Source organism: Lytechinus pictus, chromosome 9 (assembly GCF_037042905.1).
Source record: "Lytechinus pictus isolate F3 Inbred chromosome 9, Lp3.0, whole genome shotgun sequence".
Taxonomy (NCBI): Eukaryota; Metazoa; Echinodermata; class Echinoidea; order Temnopleuroida; family Toxopneustidae; genus Lytechinus; species Lytechinus pictus.
Window position 1 is genome coordinate 18,121,872 of NC_087253.1, and position 18,951 is coordinate 18,140,822.

Below are 18,951 nucleotides of genomic sequence, written 5' to 3' on the forward strand. Positions count from 1 at the left end.
ATGATATGATATAGCATATTATAATGTACAATAATTTCTTCTTTCCCGCTACTTTTCTCTTCCTCCCCTCCCCCTTTCTCCTTTGCCCCCCCCCCCCCCCGTAGCTACGCCACTGATTATAGCTTTGATCAAACTAAGATCTGTATTGTGCTAAATGGACAGAAGAAGATTGAGGTAGGTATATTGAACAATTATGTATTTTGACTATTTTCCAAAGATATCATTCCTGTATCTGTTTTTATTTACATGTATATATATATTTTTGAATTTACACTGACATGTTATCATGAACCCGTAAATCTACCATATATTGAACATGTCAAAGGTTGTTGGGAATTCCCAGTCACTAAAAATAGTCTGATTTTGAAATCGAATTCGTAAACAACTCTAAATTTGCACACGATTCAGTACCCCACCATTATGAATTGATACAGCCATTTCGATTGTGCTAGACTACACCCCGGACAACATTATTGGTTTGATCAAACTGAGATCTATATCGTTTTAAACGGAAATAAGGAAGACCGCGGTAAGTAAATTAAACTGTACATACATCTACTAAAATTATATTTCCATCCATTTTCCCGTTTTTTGTCACAAATGTAATAGGCCTATTTTCATGTCTATCAGGATATCTTCCAGATCAGAAAACTATTGGGTTTGAAATCACACACGTTTGTTGAAGCTAGTGGCCAGTGCAATGGTTATATTATTTTCAACGTTATTGTATGTTGATTTTAGTTGCTAATTCTTGTCAAACCTTACACATGGTCAGTGAAGAAATTATGACGTTGGAGTAAAGGAAGTGAAATGATCGAAAATATAACATTAACAACGCCATTTGGGAGAACCAGATTTGTTTGTCAGCCCGGAAGTATCTAAATCTTGATAAATAGCCTACCCTACAAATGGGTGTGGCAAGTGAGGAAGTTATGTTAGAGCTGGATGAAGTGGGAAAAGCTTTGTATATTGGCAAATTTTTCTTTCGCTAGGTCCAAGATCCACTCTTAAAAATCTAAGAAGCTTTCTTTGTCCTGTATTGGAAGACATATTTTTTAGAGAAGCAGATAATGGTTCTAAACATCTTTTTAGAACCGTTTGGGGGTTCTAAAATAACTATTTAGTTCTTTATACACCCTATGCTGGTGTAAAGAATCCCATAAGTTGTATAAAGAACCTAAAAGGTTTCCTTTTACAACAACAAAATACGAGTCAAAGAAAGGTTATGAAATTCGCAAAAAAGTACACATTGTAGTTTCCTCATAACTATAAGGTAAACATGCCATAAATACTATAGATAATATACAGAAAATGGTATTTGCCGGAATTTTCATGTTTATATTTTTATGCGAATAATCATTAACAAGGGGAAGGGGGTTTAGGGTGATTGGGCAACCACCAACATGACCAAGGTCATGTAGATGAACCGAGACGGAAGTATATAGTGGTAATTGTGATAGTGAAAGGAAGGATGGGAAAAAGTCGCATATAATTTGGTATAGTTTTCAAATTCCTTTTCATTTTTCTCTCCTTCCATTGTCCATTTTCCATACATTTGTTTTACTCCAGGATAGTGGGTCCTATCCTAGAAACTTGAATTGTGCTCCTTAAAAATGTATCCTCTTTAAAGGTAAATGCTAGTTTTGGTAACGATATCAAAATGAGTTCGTACAGAATCCAATGAAATGACCACAAAAGTGTCTGTTTGTATAAATAAAACGTATGTGCCAATGGATTCTGGAAGAAATTGTGTAATTGCTGAGAAATCAGCAAATAAGCAAAGGATTCGGGTAGACCTAGCGTCGGGCATGACATTCAAAGCAATTATGATTATACACTGTCCCACGTGCGCTTATCTGTGTTAGGGATCTTCAGTCTGAACATTTTTCAGCGTAGATTTCAAGATTTCACGAAGTTCAGTTTATGCAACTGTACCAGATCTAGATCCTCGATCATATACTGACAATTAAGCCTTGTTTTACAGACTTTCTCATGAAATCAGTGTTTACTGCAACTACTGGAATTTCTCTTTAAAGGCGATAATTTCCCCCATGCTACCCCCCCCCCCCGGCCCCCGCTCTCATGATCTTTTTTGCTATATATTTCTCTTCCCTTTCCTTCCTAATAATAATTATCATTATGCTCCTCCTTCCCCATTATATTACCCTTTCATTATTTTTCCCAATTTTTAGGGATGGGCTCTGAGGCAGGGTGAGTATGGGATGGGGGGGGGGGCAAGGGCGGGGCATGATCAGACAGTGAAGGCTATGGAAAATATTTTCTAAGTCAAGTAGCTCACATTCAGAGTTTTAATTTAACCATAGCTTACCCTCTTTAATGTTGATGTAAGTCAAACGATGCTTTAAATTATTTCATTGTATTTATTTTGCAGTATTCATGTCGAATTCTAACCATGGCAGACGCAGTGATTGCCAAGTCCCAGAGTATGCAGTGTCCTGTATGTCGTTCTACCTTTACTGATCCCAGGATCCTATCATGTTCTCACACTTTCTGCAAGACTTGCTTGGAAAACCTCTTGGAGTGCCATGGTAACTGCCAGATCCGATGCCCTGTCTGCAGAGCTGTAACGCAGGCCCCAAACCAAGATGTCGGCAAACTACAGGTAAATATTTCCTTGAAGAGTCTAATAGAGGACACGAAGGACCATCCTCAGATTTGCACTAATTGTAAATCCGATGAGAAACCCCATGCTGATGTTTACTGCCAAGACTGTGGCAAGTATCTCTGCACCTCTTGTCTTCATACGCACTCTCAATGGGGAGACTTCATCGGTCATGACGTCATCGCCATGAGTGAGATCTCATCAGGAAAGGTTTCTGTACGTAGATACCGCAAATGCAGCAAACACCCGAAGGAAGATGATGAGTTCTTCTGTTCCACCTGCAGGAGATTCACATGCTACAGGTGTGTTGCTATTAAACATAAAGAGGAGGGGCATCAGGTCATCGAGGGAGCTGCTTATGAGGTCAAACACATGAAGAGCATCGAAGACCAAAAATCAAAGGTGGCCATGAAACGATCACGCTTTCAGAAGTACATTGATTTCATAGATGAACAGACGAAAAGCGTTGGCATTGCTAAGAAACAGCGCACAGGTGCCATTCACAAAACATACATTGAAGCAGTCCAGCAGTTGAAAGCAAAGAGAAAAAGGCTACTTAGAGAAGATACAGAAATAACTAAAAGAGTAGAGAAAGAACTGGAAAGCCTGAAGACATCGGCTCAGAAGAACATCACTCAGTTGACGACCATTGCTGACATGGTAACCAATAGAACAAAGATTCCATTAGATATGGACACTCTGGCTGCACACGACACTCTATGTGAAGAGTTACGAGAGGTCTTTGATCAAAAGGATCCTGACTACGAGCAGCCGAGGAAATCAAGCAAGAAGGGGAAATGTGTATTTAAGAGAAACATTGGAAAGAATGAGCTAGGCCTTGGTAAGATTTTTAATGCAGTTGACACGAACATCGCTTTTTCTACTGAGGATAGCATGAACGCCATGGTACGTACACCAGACGGTATGATGGCAGTAGGATGTGCTACAGGTGGCCTGAATATCTTCTCTGCTGATGGTAAACTTCAGCAATCAGTTTTGAAGGATGTTGGAATTTTTGGGGTAGGGTTCCTCTCTGATGGTCGATGTGTTGTGGTTGATACTTCACACAATATTACACTGTACACACCGCATTACAAAAGAATGGATGCAAAATTTGGGATTGAAGTTGAAGATGAAGATGAAAGTGAAAATGAAGATGAAGATGAAAGTGAAAATGAAGATGAAGTTGAATGTGAGTGTACATTATATGATCTCACTGTTGATGGTGATGATCTGATCTATGTGTGCCACAGCGAATTCAAGACGATCCAGGTATTTTCAACAGCAGGTGGGCAAGCAGTCAGTGAGATACCATGCAACGGGTATGAACCTTGGCAAATCACTAGTTACCATGGTTCTCTGATCACTACATCAGTTGATACTATCAGATTGATAGACAAACAGGGTGCTGTACAACATGAATTAAAGAAACCGGGTAGTCACCTTTACGCTGCTGTATCTCAATGGGATACAATCTTGATAGCCAAGGTGAAGCTTGGTGAAGGTTTGGTGAGCATTGACGAGTATACATATGAACTAAGGCGCATCCGAAACCTTGTTAATAATTACAAGATTGAGAAGCCAAAAAGACGTTGGTACTACCTCCAGCAGTACCGATCAGGAGAGATCGCCTTCTGCACCCCGAGTAGTCTCTATATATTGAACTAAAAACCATGGACTACACCAACTCTGATGCAAAGTATGTTTTCACTATCTCGTATAAGGGGCCGATATAATATCACTTATTTTCCCTTTTGCGTTTTGAGTATACGTGGTGTACATTTTATATAAATATAGTATAAGAGATCTCTTTCTGCACACCTGATAGACTCTATGTCTTCCACTCAGGGGTGGTTATACAGGGGTTCACCCCCCCTTAATTTGTTAGATACCCATAGCCCCCCTAACATTTTTGAACACCTTTTTTCTTTTCTTTTTGCTTGTCACATTTTCATTCTGCTCGAAACCCCCACTCCTCCCCCCTTTAAATAAATCCTGCGTACGCTACTTTTTCCACCGAAAATAATGGATGACATCAATATTAATGCATGTTGAATGATATCACTGTCTTGGTGAACAATTTAAATGATTTTTTTTGTCTACTCGCATGAAGGAATTTCAAAGCTTATTACAATTTTTTCATCGTTTTTAATTGGCAGGAACGTCTTTCGAAAATGAAACTTTTTTTACAATGAAAAAAAAAAAAAAACATGTACTAGTATGTGACCATTCTCTTTTTTACCTTGAACAAGCCATGCATGGATAACAATATAATCATAAAAAAACGTCATCGCATTGTGTCTTTCTGTTGCTATAAACGACACTTTAACATTTTAATCTATATAAACAAACATTTGATAATTTAGAAGTATTCATTTTCAGTTCAAACAATAGCGTCTCGGATCGGACGTGAAACTATTCTCCGATGAACAGTATGTCCATATGAAGATTAATTTTCTCTTGGTAAGATTGAAAACTCTTATTCACGTTTCCTTTAAAATTATTTTCAAAAATAAAAAAAAATCTAAATCATTCTAATCTTTAAGATTTCTATCCCATTTTGATGGGATTTCCACCGTTGTACTTGTTTTATTCACATGATTCACTGGCTTCATTCAATTCATTTTGATATGTGACAAAATCATTCTACCAGTTATTTAAAAGAGTGTGTTAATATCATAAACAATTGTTATTTCATTTGGTATTACAGGTACGGAAATCATGTATATAAGAAGGAATATACATATAACTCCATTAGTCATGTTAGTAACGGAGAATAATTTTATATTTTATATTCTACATTTTATATGTTCTGCCTATTTTGTGGCTGCTTGTGATACTTCTATTTTGAATATGAAACACAGCTTATTTTATCTTGGATGATCAGATATCGAAAATATAATTGTGTTTAACGGCTTATTCCTATTCTATTCCAGTAGATACTTTACGTAAATTTAAGTTTGATATTCACCATGTTATTTGTTTTGTCTATATTTATGGCTGCTTGCGATGTCGTAATATGTGAATATTATGAATAAGAATCAAAACATATTCATACGGGGTTACAGGTGTGGAAAACATAATCTGATAGAATGTAATATAATGTGCATTATATACATGTATATTACACCAGTATAATCAATGAGTATCTTTTATAGCTGCCTGCGAAATTCTAACAATACAATATGAATATTATAAGAATCAAAATTATTTCATTTGGGAGTATAACGAAAATGATGACATTTTTCAATACTTTACGTAATCTTAAATTTCATACTCAACCTGTCATATCTGTTTTATGGCTGCTTGCGATACCGTAATACGTAAACATGATAAATAACATTCGAAATTTATTTCATTTGGGATTGCAGGTGTGGAAAGCATGTATTTATAACGTGGTATATCTATCTATCAGTATATTACTTTATACAATTATCAATAACTACACTTGTCTTTACTACAGGTTAACCTAAATTTCATACTCATACACGTTATATCTGTTTTAATGTTTTTGTGACTGCGTGTGATATCATGATAATGTGATATTATGAATAATAATTGAGTTGGGATTATAGAAAAGAAAATTGTGTATAACTAGAAATATATAAAGTAACACACATTAGGGGAAAAAACATAAATGTGTGATGATTACAAAAAAACTAAAAAATTGATTTTCAAAGGGTAGTCTTTTTGTGTGTTCTTTTATGTATGGCTCGTTGCGATATTGCTACATTTTTTACATTATAAATGGAAATCATTTAAGGAATAGGCCTTAAGTACAATGTTGTATCATTACATACTTACTACTTGAATAGTTATGATTTTTAGTACCACAATAAATGCGTTAGGTGATCCGAGAGAAATATTGAAATGTTTACAAACTTCATAATATTTTTATTTCACAATTTTTTTTACGAGTGTAATCAGTCGAAGAAAATTAGGCTAATTTTTTGTTCAGATAGTTATTATTTCATTTTAATAAGCGTGTATTGAGAATATATTTAATTGAACGAAATGTTACTTTTGTTTTTTCACTTTCGATTTTACACTTATATTTTTTCAATACCTTTTTTCCCCAGAAGATTATTTCATTTCAATATAAAAGCGTGTTTTGAAAATTGTAGGTTGCAAAACATGCATGTTACTTCATTTTTGCACTTTTACATTTTACATTATCATTTTGGAAATACTTTTTTCGGAGAGGGGGATACTTTAAACTTGAATGTTATATTCTATATGCTAATTGTTTTTTTTTTCTACTGAAGCTTGTAATATAATGATTTGTAGATTTTATTTCTTGGATGCTTACGATATTACAATAATCGGAATATCATAAATAATGCTTATTTCATTTGGTATTACAGGTGCGGAAATCATGTATATAAGAAGGAATATACATAATTATAATTACATTTGTCATGTTAGTAACCGAGAGTAATTTTAGATTTTTATATTCTATATGTTACATGTTATGTCATGGCTGCTTGTAATATTTCTATAATTTGAATATGAACCACAGCTTATTTCTTTTAGGATTATCAGATATCTAAAAATATATGTTTAACGGCTTATTCATTTTATAGTAGATACTTTACATAAATTTAAGTTTGATATTCACCATGTTAATTTTTGTCTATTTTCATGGCTGCTTGCGATAACGTAATATGTAAATATTATAAAATAAGAATCAAAACAAGTATAATCAATGTGTAATTTGATATTCTAAAAATATGAATATTATAAGAATCAAACTTATTTCATTTGGGATTATAGGGTATAAAGAAAATGATGACATTATTCAATACTTTGCGGAATCTTAAATTTCATATTCAACCTGTTGTATCTGTTTTATGGCTGCTTGCGATATCGTAATATGTGATTATGATAAACATGATAAATAAGAATCAAAGCTTATTTCATTTGGGATTGCAGGTGTGGAAAGCAAGAATTTATAACGTGGTATATCTATCTACCAGTATATTACTTTATACAGTTATACATATTTACACTTGTCTTTACTACAGGTTAACCTAAATTTCATACTTAACAGGTTATATCTGCTTTTAATGGTTTTTGTGACTGCGTGCGATATCACGATAACATGGATAATGTGATATTATGAATAAGAACAGTAGCTTAGTTGGGATTATAAGAAAGAAAAAATTATATAATAGAATATAACTCGAATTAACGAAAAAACATAAATGTGTGATTATTACGTGAGATTTTGATTTTCAAAGGGTAGTCTTTTTTGCCTGTGCTTTTATCTTTGGCTCGTTGCGATATTGCTATATTTTAGCATTATAAATGAAAATAATTTCTTAGGGAGTAAGTACAATTTTATATCATAACGTACTACTAGAATAGTTATAAATTTTGGACCACAATAAAAGCGTTAAGTGGCCCGGGAGAAAGGTTTGAATGTATATATACAAACTTTATAATATTTCATTTTTTTCACATTGTAATCGCTCGAGGAAATTAGGCTTTTTTTTGTTCAAATAGTTCATTTCATTTTAATAGGAGTGTATTAAGAATATCACATTGCAAGACATGTTGCTTTATTTCTACACGTGGGACTTTACACTATTAATTAGTAAATACTTCGTTTGTTTTTATTAGGAGGGAGTGTGTACGAGTGTACATTTCAACTGGTCAGAAGCTGACACTGGCATCTCATTTTAGCGATATTCATGTACGTGCAAATGCTATGAAGTAAAAAGGATCGTGTAATGTTTTGGTTTTAAGAACGTAGTTTTCGGCAACAGATTATTTAAATCATTGCTCCAACTGGATGTTTGTTGTTGGATGTCACATAAATCATGAAGTGAACAAACGTTAATTTTGAAAGTTATGTCTACAGTATTCGTAGAGGACAATTAAGATGGGAATTAGACTGTTTTCTAATATTGCAAAGTGGAGAGGCTTTTTTTTTTTTTGGGGGGGGGGGGGCTATCGTGAGATCATAGCACTTAATCCAAAAGAGGATCGAAGTTTAATTTGGAAAAAAAATCAATTGGTGAAAAAAACTAATCGTGAATGTTGCAGTGACAGTCAAATCCCTGGTATGAACATAAAGGGTATTGATCTTTGTAGAATTGCATGGTGGAGTTTGTAACGTGGAGGTTTACGGTTCACCATGTGTAGTATGAAGAAGGAAAGGAAATACAGGCAGAAAGATTGAAATGGAAAGACGAGATAGAATGAACAGAGAAAATTAGATGTATTCTTTTTTTCTCTCTCTCTGTTCATTCTATCTTGTCTTTCCTTCCCTTCTTCATATTACACATGGTGAACCGTAAACATTCTCCACGTTATGAATGGTATTATTTGCTATCTTAAAGCAGCAAAAAATCAGCCACCTTAAATAGCGCCACCTCACGTCCTCACTCCACTACTGTCATCTGCCAGCATAATGCAACATTGTGAGGTGGGTAGTCTTGTAACACAGACCCACTTGAATAATGAATGATAACGCATTAATTCACGACTTAATACACTCTTATCACACGAATTATGTTACCAGTTAGCAAAACAAGTATTTCCTCCTAAAAACATTTGTTTCTCTATTTGTGTCGCTATTAATTGTTATCTCAAAATGTATATATTTATACTAAGTATTAAATGTTGGTCACCCTTCGAGCTTAAAGGGGAATCCAGCTTTGGCCATAAAATGTTGTGTTGGGAAGGAGAAAAATAAACCAAACAGAATAGTGAAAGTTTGAAAGAAATCGGACAAGCAATAAGAAAGTTATAGCTGCTTTAAAATTGAGATCACTAATAGTATGTAGATTTCAAATTGGCAACTGGGTAAGTAAATTATGACAAGGGGCAAGGACAACTTTCCCATAGGCCATGTACTTTATTATCAGGGATTTGTGGTTTTCTCCTAAGTACCCATTCCCCTGGGGCAGTAATCTAAATATAACCCAGGTAGTATATTGTTTTATGTCCTCATGAAAAAAAAAAAATAATTTGAAATAAACTTTTGGGAAAAATGACATTTTAGCCATAATATGTATTGGAGTACATGGAAGAGTAGTCCTTGCCTTACATCACTATGACATCCCATATGCAGCCAATTTGAAGTCTCCATGAGTATAGTGATCACCAATATTTACAACTTAAAAAAAATCATAACTTTCTTGTTGTTTGTCCAATATTGTTCAAACTTTCACCTATCAACTTGTCTGATTTTTCTTTTTCTTATAAAAACAAGTTTTTATTTGGGTTGGATTCCCCTTTAAGAAAACTTGAAACATTATTAGTATTCATGACGATGGCGACAAGACAGCCACAGTTACTGTTTTATAGACCAGTTCGTAGAACACTTTATGGGCAATTTTGGTCATTATGCTAGGCAGATTTCAAGGCAAGATATTATGTAAGCATGCCTTACATAGCAGGATGAAGAAATTGAATAGATCAGGTGACTAGAATAGCACACCAATGAACACTGAAGGTATGTGTTGCATTTCTACTTTGAATGCAATAGCATGTTGTTATAAACAACTTGGCCAAGTATGAATACCAGTTGCGAGTGGACATATTGTTTTGTGTGGACCTAATGAAAAACAAAATTCAAAAGAATATATGAATAATCAAGAAATGGCTTATATATATGGAAAGGTGCATTTACTATCCTTCAAGAAACATGGAATTTTTACATTTACTACGGTGACGCTCTCTGCAACGCACGGCCAATACCTTTGAAAATGCAAGTCAAATCACAATGGAGAGCTGAATGGCTTTTGTGTCGAAAGTTGGTGGACTGGGGCAGCAGATCATCCGAAGATTTGCACCGGACGATAATTGCAAATATGTCGTTGTCCAGAGTCAAGAGATTCCGAAGGGATTCCGATGCTGTCCCCGTCCACCAACTTTCGACAGAAGCCGCTCAGCTCTCCATTGATATTTGACTTGCATTTTCAAAGGAATTGGTGCGTTGTAGAGACTGTCTCCGTAGTAAATGCGAAATAATATAGGGCTTATCGGTACTGTATAGATTTGATGTAAGGAATAAAATACTCTTTCTTTAAATGACATTGAGTTTGCTTGTGTTTGTTTCCGAATTTAAGGAGTTTATTTTTGCCTAAGTTTTCTTCTTATTTAATTCCTGACATGACGACCCCTCCCCCAATATAAAATTCAAATACCATATAATCGTAAAATGCCAAAGTTGAATTAAACTACAAACATTTAATGAACATCTATCCCATTACGATAAAATCCTTTTTTAATGTATTCACTATTTAGTCATTATTGTTTCTTTATTTCCTTTTTTTTTTTTTTTCTTTCTTTCATTTTGTTTCATTTTTTTTGGGGGTAGAGGGAAGCAAAGACCAACGATGGCTATAAATGTATATGTATGTGAATATTGGTGAGTGTGAGGGGGTACGTGCTTGTGGGGGTGTGATCTTCGGATACATTCATAATTCCGAAGGTTCGGATATTCCGAAGGTTCGTTATTCCGAAGGTTCGTATTTCGGAAGGTTTGTAATTCCGAAGGTTCGTAAGTCCGAAAACGAAATAAGGTTCGTAATTCCGATCAAGGTTCGTTAGTCCGAAAACAAAGTGAGGTTCGTAATTCCGAAGGTTCGTTTATCCGAAAACGAAATGAGGTTCGTAATTCCGAAGGTTCGTTAGTCCGAAACGTAATGATTAACAAACCTTATTTCGTTTTCGGACTAACAAACCTTTGGAACAACGAACCTTATTTCGTTTTCGGATTACCGAACCCTCGGAACAACGAACATTATTTCGTTTTCGGACTTACGAACCTTCGGAACATCGAACCTTATTTCGTTTTCGGATTATCGAACCTTCGGGATAACGAACCTTCGGAATAACGCCACAAATGTTCGGATTAACGAACCCTTTTACGTTTTCGGATTAACGAACATCGAGGTATAGGCAATTTACGTGTTTCGAAATTACGAACCTTCGGAATAAAGAACCTTCGGAATAAAGAACCTTCGGAATTATGAACCTTCGGATTTACGAAGTGTAACCGTGATCGTAGCTTAGCCATGGTGGAAAACGATGGCAGACACTAACTTCATAATGGATTTCTCAGGTTTTGCAATCAATAATAACAATCCCTGCAATAATAGTTTATACCAACTGAAATCATTCAATTTAGTGCATTTATATTACAAGTCTTTATAACACGGTTCCCAGGTCTTGGTTTGAAAAAAAATTAAAGGACAAGTCTACCCCAAAAAAGTTGTTTCGAATAAAAGGAGAAAAATCTAACAAGCATAGCATTCAACATTTCCTCAAAATGGGAAGTAAAATAAAAAAGTTGTGACGTTTTTAAGTTTCGCTCAATTTCAAAAAACAGTTATATGCACATCCTGGTGGGTATGCAAATGTGACGTCATCTATTATTTCTTTTGTATTTTTTATATGAAATATTACAATTTGCTCCCCCTTGTCCTGTGGAACAGTTTTCTCCTCACTGAACATGTGGAAACCATTCTTTTAACATTTTATGGTTTAGTCATAATGGTCCTTATTGTCAAAAAAAAAAAAAAAACATTCATTGTATAATTCAAAAAAAAAAAAGTGAGGAACATCATTGATTCTCTCATTTGCATAACACTTAGTTGTGCATGTAACTGTTTTGTGAAAAATAAGCAAAGCTTTAAAATGTCATAATTTTTTTTTGCATCCAATTTTGTGGAAATTTTCTGAATGATGCTTATTTGATTCTTCTCTGTTGATTCAAATCAACATTTTTCTGGGATGGACTTGACCTTGAAAGGTAAAATATCATGGTGAAACATGCACACAGGGAGGGGGGGGGGGCACGAGCATACAATCATTACTTTATGCCTCAGTCACATTTAAGCTGTTTTCACATTTTTCTTACAGCTACATATAGCTGGTTTCAATAAAAAATGAATAAAACGGCTGTTTTCGACTCGACATACAGCCGCCCTAGAGCAATGTGACTGAGGTATAAATAGTAAGAATCTCCAAGTTCTTTATTGGCCTTGGAACATTGCGAGCAGATGAATGTTTAGGGTTGAACCTTTGTTAACCTACACTAGCTCACCCCCCCCCCAAAAAAAAAAAAAAAAAAAAAAAAAATGGTGCCCAGCTGTCACTGAGATCCTATACTCCTTTCTTTAAACGGTCAATTCAGAACTTAAAATTTATAGCCAAAGTATGTGTATGCAAAATAAAATTTATTTTATACAATTGGAGATTTCTTCTTTCTTTTTAATCAAAATTTGTAAACAGTGAAGGTGAGGTTCCAACACATTGCCAATTTAGAAATTTTAGGGATTACAACTGAGATAATGATATTGATGCATAGAAATATGCTATGTGTAGATCCTGTTTTTGTTTCTTCTGCTACAGAAATGTGCATGATATAAAAATTTATGCAAACGCATGCTATTTTTATCTATTCATTTATTTTAATCAAAATTTGCATATGAAAACAGTGAAGGTGATTTTCCTTTACATTGCCAATTTAGAAATTTTAGGGATTACAAGTGAAACAAAGATATTCATGCATAGAAATATTTGATGTGTAGATTAATTTTAATTTCTTCTGCATGTACAGCAATTTACATGCTATTAAAACTGCAAACGCCTGCTAAAGTGAATAACGAATCTGTCATAAATAAATGCAAATAGAACTACATGTACAGTAGAAACATAAAATTTTCATCTTTATTCATGTAATTTCTTTCTTGAGAATTCCATTACAAAACATACTTTACACAAAGCATTTTTCTGTTGATAACACAGACCAGATAATATTAAATATTCATAATAATAATGATGATATCATAAACTCTCATAATAACAATAACATGCAACATTTATATAGAACTTAATACAACTTATTCTAAGCCTAAGGGCTGCATACTACCTGACGTTAGCTCGACTTTTGGGCGCTTAAACATTCAAGGAATTCTTTCCTACCAAGTATCCATTTACTACACCTGGGTCGAGAGTGGCAAATGTACGCATACGCTGTGGCAAAGGGCGCAGTTGCTTAAGAGAGATTTTGAACCCCGGACCTTGCACATGTAGTCCACACACGTATCCACTGGGCCACAGCATCTCTATCACATCTATTCCAGAGAAAAATATATATCAGTGACAATAAAAATCACATCATGTAAAACGATGTCTTTTATTCACATAAAAGCTATGAGGCGCCGTTTGTACCAAAATTATGTAGAACAATTATTTGTTTTATAATCATTATTTAACAAATAATATCAATTATATAAAAAAAAATACATTTTATTCATAAATAATTACTATTTTATAATATAACAATTTTCATTATTTATATATAATTACAAACCACGCTTCATTATTCATAAATAATAGCAATTCAACATTCCATTATTTATAAATAATTATTATTTGTTTTCCATTATTTATAAATTATTATTCATTTTCCATTATTTATAAATAATGATTATTTGTTTTCCATTATTTATAAATAATGATTATTTCTTTTTCATTATCTGTAAATATTGATTATTTGTTTTTTATTATTTATAAATAATTATTATTTGTTTTTCATTATTCATAAATAATGATTTTCGTTTTTCATTATTTATAAATAATGACACTACATACTTCATTATTTATAAATAATTGCAATTCAATTTTCCATTATTTATAAATAATATTGTCGAGTTTCCTGTTATTTGTAAATAATGATTATTTATTAATGATGATAGTGCACATTTCCTTATTTATAAATAATTGTTTGAGTTTGCCATTATTCATAAATAATAATTATTTTTTTATAAAATGAAAATGTATACTTCATTATTTACAAATAATCATTATTTATAAATAATTATTTTTGTGATTTTCATTATTTATAAATAATAATTAATTGTTAAATAATGAAAATGCTTACTTCATTATTTATAAATAATCATTTATAAATAATTATTTTTGTGATTTTCATTATTTATATGATGACATTTCACATTTCTTTATTTCCAAATAATTGTCCATAGTTTCATATTCATATTCATGTATAATGTTCGAGTTTCCATTATCTATGAATAACGATTTGTTAAATAATGAAATATCTACCTCATTATTTATAAATAATGAAAATTCGTGTTTCATTATTTATAAATTACAATTTCGTTTCACTATCCCATTATTTATAAAAAATAATTATTTATTAGTAATTTCTACAGTTTGCCATTATATACAAATAATCATTATTTATATACAAATAAACATTATTTATAAATAATGGAAAACTATAACATGCAAATGTAGGACCGCCCATGATATGAATATTCATGTTCGAGTGCGACCTGTATCCTAGGGTTCAGATACACCGTACCATTTACTTTTCAACCCACAACAACCCATCTGTCCTGCTCTCTCTTTCCAACGGCTGCTATCATTGTCCCTTAAACGTTTATGTGAAAATTGCATGGTTATGTATTTTCTTAATCATGAAGCTTATTAATAGCATGATTTTGAAAATTATTATAATTTTACGCACCTTAGCTAATGTTTTATGATAAGGCTAAGCTCTGCCCGCTTTAAGCATGCAGTATAGCTAAGCATGCAAGCGCGAAAATGGTGCAATGCAACTAACATCATAAACAGTTGCCAAAGATCTACTGCCGGTGCTTTATTCTTCTTCTTCTTCCTCCAGTAAAGTACAGACTGCCGTTGGCATATTATCGTACTTGTTGTGCTTGTCAACTTCTACATGAATTATGGAAGAAAACATTAGAACCGTAGTTAGGCGCGTGGTCATGGAGATGGGCCTTGCCCGTACTCCTTCAGGTTCAGCTCCATCGTCTTCGACTCCAAATACCGTGACCGGTAGTGGCGGTACTCCACGGCCACGGCCACCAGCACCCGCACCTGGCCGGGGATCTCCAAGTGCAACTGGAGAGACTCGTCGCCTGGCTGAAGACGTGGAGGCAGCCGTAGCCGTGCCACCAGCTGCAGCTCTGACGACACGTGCACAGCCACAGGTACAATTAAAATTAACTTTTATAAATCATTTAACTGTTACTCCAGTTGGAGATATATTATGGGCAATTATCATGGCATATGCTCCCTAGATTTATTTCTTATGCTGACCTAGACCTAGTCCTAGACTGGACTTTTTTAGTCTCTGCTCTGTGACTGTGAGGAGACATGCCCATGAAAACATGTCACATTGTAGGGATAATCAACTTGGGTCTTGGCTGCCAGAAATTGTGAAGATATTGCTACATTTAACTACATTGTTCACTCAAAATATAGAATGAAAATTTGAAGCAAATTCACATCATGACATAAACAACTCTTTTGACGGAAGTCTAGTACAGCAAAACCATGACAATGTCCCAATGCAAATCTGGTGCCATTGCCCACGTCCACCCTAACACCTAATACAGACAGCTCGCTATCGTGCAGCCACCATATAGGGGTTGACAATGCAAAATCCCTCGACGGGCTCATCAATTTTTTTTTGTCTTTCATAATAATATATTAAAAAAGAACTGGACCAAAATACAGATAATTCCGTTTTGGCCTAAAATGCACCCAAAGTTGCAAACATGAAAAATAAACTTAAAAAACTGGGGCAACAAAATTTGGCTTATGGGCTTAATTTGGGGTGCTGATTTCAAATATTGCCAGCCCCAAGTGATTTGACCATCGGGTCGGCCGCCATTTTGAAATCCAAGATGGCCACCATGAGAAATCATTAATGCCATTTTCTTGAGTTTTACATGACGTGTAACACTGAAATTTGGCATATAGGGGCATTTTTAGGCACTGATTTCAAACATTGCCGGCCCCCAGCAATGTGACCTTTGGTCGGCGGCTAAATGGCCATTTTGAAATCCAAGATGGCTGCCATGATGTATTATTGCAATCATTTTCTAGAGTTTTACAAGTACTGCGGTATTGAAATTTGGCATATAGGCTTAGTTTGGGGTGCTGATTTCAAATATTGCCCACCCAAAGTGATTTGACCATCGGGTCGGCCGCCATTTGTAAATCCAAGATGGCCACCATGAAAAATCATTAATGTCATTTTCTTGAGTTTTACATGATATGTGACACTGAAATTTGGCATAGGGGAATTTTGAGGCACTGATTTCAAATATTGCCGCCCCCAGCAATTTGACCATTTGGTCGGCGGCAAATTGGCCGCCATCTTGAAATCCAAGATGGCCACCATGATGTATCGTTGCAATCATTTTCTCAAATTCTATAGAGTAGGGCTATTAGCGACTAAGGGAAAATACGTGGAACAGTACCACTTCTTCAAGAGCAAAGATGAGACTTTCTTGAAGACTCCAGGTGCCTTAGATGACAGAGAGGCTCGATTTGGAATGTTGAATGCGACCAGCTACGACCAAAACACTCCCGTCAAGCCTCGCCTCGCAATCTTTGAGTAGCCATCAGGGTGGAGCAGTTGGTTGCGATCACGCTGTGGCTACTAGCTACAAGCATCGAGTATAGGACGATGTCACAGCTGTTTGATCTTGGTACATGTATTTCAACTGTTTGCTGCATATTTCATCAGGTAGATAATTTTGGATTCAATAAAAAAAAAACCTGATCACACCTATTTCGTGAACTATCGCGCCACATATTCATGACTCTCCATCACGTTGTTTGTGATTGGTTTATGCTTAGCCCACTTTTGTTTCATACATGCCATCTCTTATCACAGCAATAAGCTGGCTAATCCTGCTTTTTAGTAGGGCCAGATATTACCATAATATTTACCATGCTAGCCAACTTTGCTAAAAGTAGTGTAAAACCGAAGTGGGCTAAGCTTAACCCCGGGAAATTGGTGGGGATACGACCCCCCCCTGCCACCCCCTTAGCCCCACCTATTTCCCAGGGTTAAGGGAAATATGAGCAGTGTGAAAAGCATATTTGTAAAATCTTTGGCAGGAAAAAAAAGCCAATGGATATGACCTACGTACATGTGATAAAGTCAAAACAAAATGAGATCGCAAGCTTTAATTGAGCTCAGACAAGGTGGATGGAAAGGGAATAACATTTGGTGTTATACATGGGGGAGTGATGAAGGGAATGACACGGTACTCACATGACAGTGTGGCTATCGCATATGGGTCAAAGGCATTGGATTTCATACTTACAGTGTTGGTGTATCGACAGAGAACGGTATATAAACATTATTACATTAGTAGAACGCGAGCCATAACAAACGAAGTAGCCAATCAGTGTTGTGTAATAAACATTTTTAACTGGAAACAAAGACGTAGTGGTATTTGTTGCCAGCTACATGTAGGAGATTTGACAATTGATTTTATAATGGCTCTTATGTTTGACATATTGCATGCATTTGAAGATCATGATGAAGAATGGAAAGGCTCTCCTTGCACCAATCAAGAACTGATGAGGATATTCTATTTTTGCTCAAAGTCATAGTCCCAGTAACTTTGCCAAAGCAACAAATAGAGGCGGTATAATGTAAATGTAGAGATTTGTGAGCTTCCGAAGACAATATAAAAAAATAGGTGTAAAAAAACTCTGGAGCAAAAGCCATGTTTGCAGGTTATAAGGCCAACATCAAACAATGTTTTGGCGTTTTTTCCAATAAAGATTGTTTGGTACCTGCAAATGATACCAGGATAGTTACATACGGAATGGAGATTTTGTTAAATCTTTAACTGCTTGCATGCTCTCAAAATGGAGCATTTGTACCAATTCGGCTCCCTGGTCAAAGGGCTATTTGTCTAAAATGTGTGTCCTACTAAGTCCAGCTTTTCAGACTTGTTGAAAAGAAGAGCTATCGATCAATGGCAACCACTCTGTCCTTGCCCACAAAGCGACAAAGAGAGGGTTTTGAAAACAGACACACCATTTTAAGAGATGGAAAAACATGTTCTAACATGACAAGTTCAAACTCGGTGACCACAAAGAAATACCAAAAAAGAAGACTGTATATTAAAGAACTTGGACCGATATTTGTATTCATACTTTGAATTTCATCTTATTAACAACCACCACGCTGTATGACTGATCATGAATTACAACGCCACAGCTTCAGATATCGTGATGATTAAGCTCATGCTCCTGAGAGTACATCACCTTGATGAAGATGGTGAGAACAATAGAGCTGTAGTAGCGACTGTCTTGGGGGCCTGGCTTCGCGAAATCTTCGGAAGGACTCGGAGGGGTTTCATGACCCGCGACCCGGGGTCATATGCAGCATGTTTGCCCTCCACTGAGACTCGCTGTATGAACATTGAATGGAAAACAACCTTCTTTGATACCGAGTCAGTTTTGACAATAAACCAAGCCGGAGCAGGCCTAAAGATAGGTAAGTCATTATT

General features: G+C 35.0%; 1 protein-coding gene across 1 annotated transcript; it reads left to right on the plus strand.

The window, feature by feature from the left end:
* The first annotated feature begins 414 nt into the window (after positions 1-414).
* On the plus strand, positions 415-6,273 carry LOC129267622 (uncharacterized). Its single transcript, XM_064104330.1, has 2 exons — positions 415-529; positions 2,393-6,273. Exon 2 carries the CDS (start codon positions 2,414-2,416, stop codon positions 4,289-4,291), a length of 1,878 nt encoding a protein of 625 aa, XP_063960400.1. The 5' UTR covers positions 415-529; positions 2,393-2,413; the 3' UTR covers positions 4,292-6,273.
* The last annotated feature ends 12,678 nt before the right edge of the window (positions 6,274-18,951 follow it).